At 48.2% G+C, this 11,428-nt stretch overlaps 1 protein-coding gene across 2 annotated transcripts in view; it reads right to left on the bottom strand.

Annotated features, from left to right (window-relative positions):
* Window positions 1–11,078, bottom strand: part of Slc13a2 (solute carrier family 13 member 2) — a 28,825-nt gene extending 17,747 nt beyond the window's left edge. For both annotated transcript variants that reach the window (XM_008840602.2, XM_029567143.1), the window contains exon 1: window positions 10,977–11,078. In XM_008840602.2, the coding sequence (XP_008838824.1) occupies window positions 10,977–11,078 (102 nt within the window). The remainder of the gene's footprint in view (window positions 1–10,976) is intronic.
* Between the last annotated feature and the right edge of the window lie 350 nt (window positions 11,079–11,428).

Here is an 11,428-nt window from a genome sequence, read left to right as displayed (position 1 = left end):
AACAGAGTATGTTGCTAAGAGGCCCAAGGACATTTTGACTTTTAGCCAAGAAACTGGCTACTTTTCTTTGGGGTCTTTTTTTACCCTAACTGCCTAGCCAGTTCCTACCTCCTATTCTTATCACGCCATCCTCTGAAGAGGTTACCCAAATTACTGTTAGGGAATTGGGATGCAGACCATTCTGGCTTCTTTCATGCTGAACAGGGACGCATGGTGAGGCAATTGGGATACCCCTTCAGTACGTCTATCTAAAAGATTCCCAAACTGCATAACTCTATCTGTAGGGAGAAAAGAAAGTCCTTAACTGGTGAATAGGAGATGTGAAGGAGAAGTAAAGGCAAGAGTAGTTAGCATTACAAGTTCTAGATGGAGAACCAGAGAAAAGACAGAACAGCACAAATTTCAAATGTTTATATCAGAGTCCACTGGGATTTCTTGACGAAAGCTTCCAAAAGCATCCCTCTATTGGGTTCCTCCTCATTTTTCTTTTGTCTGCCATGGTTAGACTCGAGAGTGATGGATTCAGGATTTGTTTTCAGGTATTTTGATAGCACCACATGGAGGCAGGATCCAGGTACTATCAGGGAGTCCCCTTTGTTCTCAGCCCCTGTCTGCACTGCTCCTTTTGAGACTGGGTCTTGCTATATAGGTCACAATGCTGTAGAACTTGTTATCACTGTATCTCTGCATCCCAGGTGTTGGGATTATAGATGTGTGCCACCTATATATTATTTTATTTTTGGTCTTTTTGAATCAGAGTCTCCCTGTAGGCCCAACTCTCCTAGAACTCACTATGTAGACCAGGCTGGCCTTGAACTCACAGAGATCTGTCTGCCTCTGCTTTCTGAGGGCTGGGATTAAAGGCCTGGGCCACCACGCCCGGAAACATTTAGTTTTATGAATTAAATGACAAGTATCAATCTTTGTTGTCAGACTATAAATACTCTCTGGGGAGCAGGGTCCAAGTCGGTTTCTGCTCAGCTCAGCAGGGAACCTGGCATCTTTATTACAGAATTGACACACTGACTGAACAAATGAACAAAGAATGAATGCACTGCTCTGGTCTAAATGACTCAGCCCCAGCTCTGTCCTTAGGGAGTTCCATTGGCTGGGTGGGCTTGCTGGGTGGGCTGTCTCATAGTCAACAGTGGATAGAAGAGCTAAAGCCTCAGAGGGGTTCCCAGGTCCAAGGCTGGTTGGCCTGCTTCTTTCACCGTGGAAAAGCAGATATCTGGGAGTCGACAAACCCGAATGCCTAGACCCAGATCACTGCTGTGCATTCTTGCACAAGTTCCTAAACTTCTCCTGGCTTGACGTTTTTTCTAAGAAACTCAAAGCATTTCCAGTTGTACACATGTGTCTCCTTCATGGGGAGAAGCATTCTCCTGCTGGAAACAGGATAGGAAGGCAGTGGACTAACCGGCTATGTGGAAATAGACTGAAAAGTATTGCTCGGTAAGAACAGACAGCAGGCTTCAGAGAGCAAAGTCCTCTTGGACCTCTAGGGAACCAGGTAGGTCTATGAGGCACACGTGGAAACAAAGGTGGCAGAGAATCCAGGGCAGACTCTGGACCCTGGGTGAGTTTCAGAGGCAGAGAAGGTCACGGGCTATGGACATCATGCACGGCCTTTGGCCATTACAGATGCAGCACAGCCTGTGACTGTCAGGCAGAAAGAGTAAATATGCCCAGTCTCAAAGGTACCCCAGCCGATTCCTCCTGGCGATTGAAAGTTAACCCAGGGTGGAGATGGCAGACACACAGTGCACCACTCCTACTGTCCCAGCATCCCAGAAAGTGGGGATGTTGCTGGTGGGAGGCATTCTCAGGGCCCAGAGAAAGGTGGGGAATTAGGTGGCAACCTGTCAAGCAGTACTGGGAAGAGACTAGAAGAGCAAGGGTCTGAGGAAAAAGGCTTCTCCTGGACTGGGGAAGGAGAGGCGATGCCAAGTGGGAATTGAGGGATGCGTAGTTCAGTTGGTGGACAACAGGGGTAGAATGTGCAGTACTGAGGGGATAAAATGATGCAGAAAAGATCAAGCTGTGTCCTGGAGGGGTATACACTTGAGGTGAACCTTGTTCATCTTGAGAAAGATCTAGGACTAGGATTTTATCCAGAAGACAGCTGCAAGTGGGAGGCCTTTGAAGGACTGAAGCAGAGAGAACGGAGTGGCCAGGCTGGTGTTTCATTAGATGATTACATGAGGGTTGGGGTGAGGTTTGGTGGCAGAGTCCTGTGAGGCACTGTGGGTTTAGTCCTTAGCACAAGAAGATAAAGAAGAGGAAGAGCAGGAGGAGGAGGAAAACTACATGGATGGATGCTTTTATCTGCATGTGAGAGTCTTTGCACATACTTAGGAAAACCTCTGGTTAAGGGGTTCTTTTTTTATTTTTATTTTTTGATCTTTTTGAGACAGGGTCTCCCTATAGCCCCAGCTGTCCTGGAACTTGCTACGTAGACCAGGCTGGCCTTGAACTCACAGAGATCCGCCTGCCTCTGCCTTCCAAGTGCTGGGATTAAAGGTGTTGAGGGGTTCTTACTTTAGATGTGGTGCTAGGAACCCTTTAGTAGCCTGATGTAGCTTTCATTCCTTAGAATAGCGTTTTGTTTGTTTGTTTGCTTTGGTTTTTTGGAGCTCAATATATAGACCAGGCTGGACTTGATGTCAAAGAGATTCATCTGCCTCTGCCTCCCAAGTGCTGGGATTAAAGGTGTGTGCCACCACTCTCAGCCATAGAATAAGGTTTTAAAATGCACTTAACAAAAAAACACAGGACTGAAAGAAAATCAGTTCCATTAAAATGAAGTTTGTGTGTGTGTGTGTGTGTGTGTGTGTGTGTGTGTGTTGTGCGTATGGTATGTTGTGTTATGTATATGTGATATGTATAGTGTGTGTTGTATGTGTGGTGTATATGGTGTGGTGTGTGTTCTATGTGTGGTGTGTGTGTGTATGTCTATGTTCTCCTTCCCAGGAATAATAGGTAGGCAATGCTAAGTGCCTAATCTAATAAGCAGAAGGCATCTCCCACTGCCAGTCTCTTGTGTTTTGCTCCCCACTGTCTTTTCCCACTTTCTACTCAGGACCAGCCAGAGAAAGTCAGATATCACCCCCACCAAGCAATAACATGGTGTGTTCTACTTCTAGAGCCTGCCTATGGCCTCCCCATGCCAACAGCCTCCAGTCAGGGACACCTGAAGCTACTGTCCGTTCAAAAGCCTCTCTTGCCCCTGTCTGTCTTTGAGGCTCTGCCAAGGTATGATGGGGGCCAACTTCTTTGTTTGCTCTCACTGGATAAAAACCGTTCACTTCTGTTCTCCCTGGGAATGGATTCACTGCATCATGTGCTCCATGAGGCCCAAGGGACAGCCAGCCTTTCGTTTTCTTTCTTAAATTAAAAAAATTATTATCAATTTTGTGTGTGTGTGTGTGGTTTTGTGTGTGTATGTATGATGTACGGGAGCACATGCTACAGTGCCTGTGTGGAAGTCAGAGGACAGTTTTGTAGAGTCAGTTCTCTCCTTCAGTTATATAGCCCTGGCTGACTTGGAACTCACTAGTTAGACCAGGCTGGCCTCCAACTTACAGACATCCAACTTGCCTCTGCGTCCCAATGCTGGGATCAAAGGCATGCACCACCACAGTCCAGTTCTCCTTTCACCTTTACATGGGTTCTGGGAATTGAACTCAGGTAGTCAGTTTTGACCAGCAAGTGCTTTATCCACTGAGCCATCTCACCAGATGCCAGATTTCTTTCTTTCTCTCTCTTTCTTTCCCTCCTTCCCTTCTTCTCTCCCTTCCTCCCTCCCTTCCTTTTTCCTTCCCTCCCTCCCTTTCCCCTTTTCCTTTCTTCCAAAATAAAGCTCTCGTTCTAAAGGGAATAAGAGTTTGTTGATCCAAATATGAGTGACCGTGGCCTGTAATACAGATTCAGAGCACCCTGCATGCCCTGCTCCACTGTAGAAGAGGTTATGTGAGCATTTATAGTTTTAGAACTAAAGAAAGCCAGAAGCCAATGCATTTTCTGAATACAGTGGAGACAGCTGGTTAGAGCTCATAGCCACTAGAAAAACCTCTCTACAGTTCTCACTCAGCTGCTCTGGGTGGCAGGCTCAGCTTTAGGCTTTCTGGAGATTACTAGGCTGCTAAATTTGGCAATACATTCCAACAGTTTTACCTATCAGTCACAAAGATGTTGGGTTAGATAACAAAGGTTGGTAATAATGGCCATTAAGGAGACGAAAGATAGTTCAGGATGATTGGGTTCTTGATTTGTAACATTCCAACTCTTCACAATCACAAAGTTCTAGATAATCACTTTGCAAAACCTTTAATATAGATAAGCCTTAATCAGAGAACTTTAGTCCCACCCCACTCCAGGTCTCACTGTATTACCCAAGCTGGTCTTCAAATTCTGGACTCAAATGATCCTCCTGCCTCAGTCTACAAAGTGTCTGGGACTCTAGTTATGCCTGCTTGAGGCAGTAGGTCTCAGTGTCAGAGGAAACAAAGATTAGGGGAACAGTCCTGACATCACAGTTTGGGCTGCAGCCAGGCCTGCAGTAACCACTGCAGAGCAAACACAAACCAGGTTGAGTGATACGAACCAGCGTTCCTACAGTCCTCTGTGAATTTGATCCCCACAGCAGCTCAGGACCTCACTTCCATTATATCTTAAAGGTTTTCTATTCTGTCTTCGCCTAGGAGGTGCTGATAAGCCAGGTTATGATTTAGTAATCAGGGAGTGAAGTTCACATCAGAGTGCCTTCTTTTTCTATTCCGGGGTTCTTCCCCGGGTTCTTCCAGCCTGGGAACGCGACTCCTCCTCTGAATCTCCCTCCGACACCTCTGAGTCTAGGAAATCTATCTCCTCACATCTCAGGTATACATGTTCCAGGTGGCACTCCCTGCTGGACCACAGCTCATCGCTTGGGGCTGTGTAACAAGGCACATCTTCCCATTTCCTAGACAGAGTATCTGAGGCCCATGTAGGGGCAATGATCCAACTGAGCAGAGTTGTGGGGAATGGGGACATCCACTCAGGGACCAAGGCCACCTGTGTCCTCCCCAGCCAAAGGCAGAGGGGAAGGGTGTGGTGTTTACGGACCCCTGTGGTGGGGCACACTGATGAGGGCTGTTTGAATTTGCTCCACACGTGTTCTGGAGTGGGTAAGAAGCCATATCTACCTGGCTCTAAAATTATGTTTCCTTCACTGGATTCTATCGTGAAGGTAGAGGGTCTAAATTCCTTGTACAGTCTTCATGTCCTCAGTTAATCACTGGGTCATCTTCTGCCTTTGGGCTGGCTTCAGGAATAGCTTGTACTAGAATGCTTATCGACAGTTCTAAAGTGCACAGGACTGTTTGTGCATTCTAGAACCTCAGGCAGTTGAGACAGAAATTCTGCTGCCTTCTGTTTTTAATATAAACACATTCATTTCAGTCGATCTTTGTCCTGGCCAACATGGCACCATTGCTGTTTTTAATAGATGATCCTTTCGGGTTCCAGGAAGCTTTTGCATTTTTGACCATCACTTTCTAGCAATTTGAGCATGTTATTTACCCTTTATTGCCCATGGCATAACATCTCCACTTCTTCCCCAGTCTCACAGGGTTGGCATAAATCCCCCTCTCCCCTCTTCTCTGAATTTGACCAAAGCAAAGTTGTCCTCACCCAGGCCCCCAAAGCAATGCTGTTGTTTGCCCTGTCAGCTTGCCAAGCTTGCTCCTGTGCTCGGCCCTTTGCACCTGCTGCATGTTCTGGCTGGACAGCTCTTCATCCAGAGCTGGGTCTAGCTGGCTTTTACCTGCCACTCTGGTCCTAGGGTAACTGTCCACTCCCTGGGAGGCCTGTCCTGAGCTCTGTACTGAAGGCAGCTCCTCCCCAGGCCATAGTCACACCTGCCATGTTGTGCGGTACATACTTCTTTTTTTGAGACAGGATGTCAACTATGTAGCCCTCGAACTCACAGAGATCTGCCTGCCTCTACCTCCTGAGTACTGGGATTAAAGGCATGTACCACTACACCTGGCCCAGTACACACTTTTGTGTCTTTTCCCCCACCACCCATAGGAATGCCAGCTCTCCCAAATCCTCTTTCCAGAACACCTAAATGATAACCTGTCATGTAGTACCAAGAGGTTCACCCATAAGGGAAGGGATGGGAAGAGGGAAGAGTAGATGTGGGGTTTCTAGCTTAGGGTGGTGCTTTGGCCTGCAGGTCCAGGGTGCAGGAAGAAGGCTTTAGGCCTTACTGTATACTCTCTCAGCTGGGAGCATTTCAAGGGGTCTGTTGCCATCCTTTCATACAATGGCTATTGCTGGCCCTGTGCTATTCCTCCTGGCCTGCCCTCTGTGGCCTCTGACAGATGCAGGCTCACCTCCAAAAGATTCCACCCACTTGCATCAGATTCTCCTCTGACCCCTTGGAAGAAGTGGTTCCTGCTGGAACTCTTGTTATATCTGTAGGCACAAACACCTGCCTCCTCCTCTGACCATAATCAGCTTGAGGACAGAACATCTGTATTCTGTCGAGTAACCCCTGGGAAAGAGCAAAGACACCACAGATATCAGTGCTAGGAAAGTGGAAGTCCTGGGTATGTGGTCATGAAGGAGGAAGACTTGAGAGGGGCTGCAATGGAGGGGCGTGACCTCGCTCTCCTAGACAGCCTCAGACAGAGACCCCAAGATCAGATTCCAGCTTCAACATTTTTTCTAGTTGCCATTGTAAGCAAGTCATGTCATCCTCTGGGCCTCAGTTTACATGCCTATGCAATGGAGACAGCAGCAGTAACTTCATAGTTACACAGAGGCTTCTGTGAGAAACAAGCAAGCTAATGCTTTGAGGTGCTTGGTCCAATGCCGGGTGCATCAAATGCACTCAAATGTCAACAATTTTATTACAGAGGGTTGATCCTTGGCTGGGGCTCTGTGCATGCTGAGGGCAGGAGCCAGGAGGCTAAGCTTGGGGGCTATTACAGAGAGAAGACGCAACAGGAATTCAGGAAAAGGCCCTCTTCACCCACATTCCTTCATTTTTTCATTTAGCAAGTGTTTTCTGAGCATCAGGCCACAAGAGTGTGCAGAGTTAGCCTTGGAGAATAAGCAGAAAGTAAACAGATAATACTTAAAAGTCACCATGGCTGGGCATGGTGGTGCACACCTGTAATCCCAGCACTCAAGAGGCAAAGGAAGGCAGATCTCTGTGGGTTCAAGACTAGCTTGGTGTACATAGCAAGTTCTAGGCCAGTCAGGGCTACATGACAAAACCTTGTCTCAGAAACTTCAGATCCTCTACTTCTACCTCTCAAGTTCTGTGATTACAGGAGTATGCTACCACATTTGGTTTATGTGTTGTGGGAACTGAACTCAGGGCTTCATGCATGCTAGGCAAGCACTCTACCAACTGAGTAATCTCCCCAGCCCCAGAAACATACTTTCACAGAATGGCTATAAATAAAATTGCAGGGACTGAAGAGATGGCTCATCAGTTGAGAGCACTGGCTGCTCTTGCAGAAGACCCAGGTTCGATTCCCAGCATCCACACTCATACACACATAAAATTAAAATAGATAAAATGTTTTAAAAATAATTTTTGGTAATCTATAATGAAGAGTGACTCGCCTGACAGAGGGCTTCTGAGACAGATTTAAGAGGAAACCTGGAAGGAGGCGAGCCCAAGCAGGGGCAGAGGGAAGCTGCAGGCTTCAAAGGTGGGAAGCAGGGAATGGAGTCTGAGGGGGTCTGACAGTGAGGAGCCTCAGGCCCTGGTGGCTATTTTAAGAGACTTGAATTGATTTCCAAGCCAGTTTAGTGTTGGAAGGAGGGTAGTGACATGATCTTAGGTTTTGAGGCCAGAGTTTGACTCAAGAGGGCAGGAGGAAAAGGTGAGGAAAGTCAGGGTAGACAACGCCCACGTGGGGATCGAGTCCATTTAGAGCACGGATGTCCCCAACTTCTAGTGTTTCCATCTGTGATTTACTGAATTGATGACAGTGGGAAAATGATATACTGTGGATTCTGAATTTGGTAAGATCCTCTCTGGTGATACTGGACCATGGTATTGAGCCATAGCGCCTGAGAAGCCACAAAACACAGGCAGTGGTAAGAAGAGTCAACAAACCACACTTCACTGTGTGCTGTGCTGCTGGGCTGGTGACTGGTCAGGTTCACACAATGTGTTTTCCACTACAATAGTCTCAACGTAGTGAGTTTGTTGTCCCGATCATAAATCGAGTACATCTATAGGGTTTGGGGGGACAGTGAATACGCAGGACTTGTTGGTATGTGAACAAATGAAGGAAAACAAGCAGTCCAAAAAGACCTGAGTCACGGCTAGCATCACAAGACAGCAGGTTGGTGAATAAGAAGCCGGGGAGAGCCTGCTGACGATGGCAGTTGGGGCTTTGATTGAGATGGTAAGAAGCATAGGTTGCTTACAGAGAAAAATTCAAGTGGACAAGGTCCCAGGTTTGTTGGGTAATGCAAGTGTCTAAGTTAGGGCTAGGGTTATGAGGACTTGTGGGCATAGAGATACTTTTTTTGGGGAAAAGGGAGTTTATTTTTTGTGACAGTGTCTTACCTGGTGCTTTAGCCTCCTGAATACTGGGGTTACAGCTGTGTGCCACCAGGCCCAGGCAGAGAGATGCTTTTTTTTTTTGGTCTTTTTGAGACAGGGTCTCCCCTGTAGCCCCAGCTGACCTGAAACTTACTATGTAGATGAGGCTGGCTTTGAGATCTGCCTGCCTCTGCCTCCCGAGTGCTGGGACTAAAGGCATGTGTCACCAGGCCTGGCTTAGAGATGCTTTTCAAAGCATGAGACAGCATATGATTACCATAGACCAGGAGTTGGGGCAATATATATGAGGGACCCTGAGAAACCTCCAGAGTCTGATGGAAAGACTCCAGAGTCAGGAATGGTACTTGGGGGAATGGGGAACCAGGTGTCATCAAAGTCAAGAGAAGGCAGTGTGGCAAAGAGGGTGTGACCAGCTGGGACAGATCCTGCTGCAAGTTGAGGATGGTGGGCATGGGCCACAGCTAGGTACCAAGGAAGCTGGTGGGAATTTAGGTCTCAGAGACAGTGCACGTGTGTGTGTGTGTGTGTGTGTGTGTGTGTGTGTGTGTGTGTGCGCGCGCGTGCGCAGGGACCATCTTTGAGGCTTGCTGTAGGGTAGGAGCACAGAAAAGGCAGGTGTATCTGGAGAGAATGTGGGCTGAAGGGGGGAGTCTTGTTTGTCCTGCTTGTTTAAGATGAGAGGTAACACAGCTGTTTATATGCTGGTGGTCCAGGTCAGGACCAAGAAGTAGAAACTGATCATATAAGAGTAGAGAGTTGCTGTGGGCGGGGAGGCCCTGAAGAGAACCTGGCCTCTCAGGACGTTGGTGGAATCAGGACAGGACAGGATAGGCAGAGTCTACGGGCCCAAAGCTGTGGTGGGCCAAGCACAGTAGAGCAAAGCCTGGGGCTCCTAACACCTTGCACTCCTGCCTGGAAATACAGCTTCTCTCACACCAACTCAAGCTTTCCTGTGTGACCCTGGGCAACTTACTGAACCTTTCTGGGCTACATGTGCTTCTCCCAGGACAGTGGTAGTGGCACACAAGTCCAAGCCTATCTGAAACTTATCAGATAGACCTCCTGCATAGAGAGACCACTGGCCTTGGCCTGAAAAGGATTTCAACTCAAAGGTCAGTCAGGCCTTATCACCTGCCAGATTGTCAGGGGCAAGTCCTGGGCCTCCTCCCTGCAGGATACCATAAAGAAAAAAGCCTTCCTTGATTTCCCTATCTGTAGCAGCAAGCAATGGCTCATTGGGCAGTCCTTCCCCACTTCCCCAGCCATTCCCTCATTTGCAAAGGCAGCTATACTGTGCAGGGTAGAAGACCTTCCTGTGGGCTCCCTTCCCAAAGTCCCAAGAAAATTTTATTAAAGTTTGGTTTTGTTTGTTTGGTGTTAGAGATCAAACCCAGACCCTTAAACATGCCAGGCAAGTATTCTACCAGTGAGCTATATCCCCAGCTCCCCTCCAGTCCCCACCAGCTAACATTAGATTTATTATTTTTATGTTTTTATTTCTTTTTTATGCTTTTCATTTTTATTTTTAGCTTTTGAAACAGGATCTTCCTGTAACCACAGCTGGCCTGGAACTTGCCATGTAGACCAGGCTAGCCTTGATCTCACTCACAGAGATCTGCCTGTCTTGGTCTCCTGAGTGTAGGGATTAAAAGCATGTGCCACCACACGTGGCTTTATGCTCATTTTCTTACAGAGAAATCTACGGGGGCGGGGTATGAACCAAGATCCACGGAATCTGTCCAGGGAATCTGAGTAACTAGCTGACCTTCACTTTCCTCATCTTTAAAATGGGACTATGGGACCTGCCTCACATGGCAGAGTGTTCAGTGCAGTCAGGAGACACAGGGTGGAGGGAGGTTCAAATAAATGAGCGCAAAGCCACAGCTTCTTGGGGTGGAGGAAGAGGCAGGTGCTCTGTGCTCTGACTCTACATTGCAGCGGATGTCCCATCCTCCCGACCCCTATCATCTGCCCCTGAGATCACAGGTGAACTGCTTTTTCTGTTTCTACCTGGGAAGGCACAATGACCTGAAGCCAGCCTTCTCCTATTCTCTCCAAACCTGGCTACCCACTTGTCCCTCCTGTCCCCAGCTGGCACTGAGCCTAGTCTGGGACTGGGTTGGCACAGGGTAGGCAGATCATCTCATCTGCCCCTTTCTGGGTCTCCTTTGTGGAATTAGCTTTCAGTCCCCAAGGCAGCAGGCTCCAATGTCCCGCAAGCAGCTCACATGGGGCTTCGACTGCTGGGTGCCCTGTAGAAGCCCCCTTTGGCTCCCAGGAGACCAGGAGGTGGCAGCCTAACTTTCAGAGGAGGTAAGGGGAGGAGGAGTCCTAAGGATGCCCTACATTAGCCCAGATGATCGCTCTCCCACCACCCCTAGAGTTACCTGTGTCTTACCTTTCTTTGTACAATGAGGGGCAGAGGCAACAGGAAAATGGGCAGACATATCACAATCAAGTAGGAGCGATAGGCCCACAGGCCCTGCCAGCAGGTGGCCATGGTGTGGACCAGCCAGTTGGGGCTGCCAGAGCCACCTCCAGGAGCCAGGAAACCAAAGAAGCAGAGCAAGGCAGGTGGCCCGGGGCAGCTTATATAAAGCTAGCGAAGTGTTAACTATTGACCCACCCTGGCAATCAGAGTGTTTTGGAGGCAGGAGGTGGGAGTAAGGAGGAGGTACTGCAGGAGGAGTAAAGATCAGGAAGGCTTAGCACTGCAGGGGAGGGAGAAGACAAGGAATAAAAGCTTCAGGTTGCTCAGAGGAAGAAGCTCAGACTTTACTCTTGGGCATGAAGATTGCTGGGGGGCTGGACCTGGCGAATCACCCCGCCCCCGCCCCCCAAGCTGGGGTT

This window comes from Nannospalax galili, unplaced genomic scaffold (genome assembly GCF_000622305.1).
Source record: "Nannospalax galili isolate Female #2095 unplaced genomic scaffold, S.galili_v1.0 scaffold2241, whole genome shotgun sequence".
Classification (NCBI taxonomy): domain Eukaryota; kingdom Metazoa; phylum Chordata; class Mammalia; order Rodentia; family Spalacidae; genus Nannospalax; species Nannospalax galili.
The sequence above is the reverse complement of the archived record's forward strand: the minus strand, read 5'-3'. Positions and strand labels throughout refer to the sequence as shown.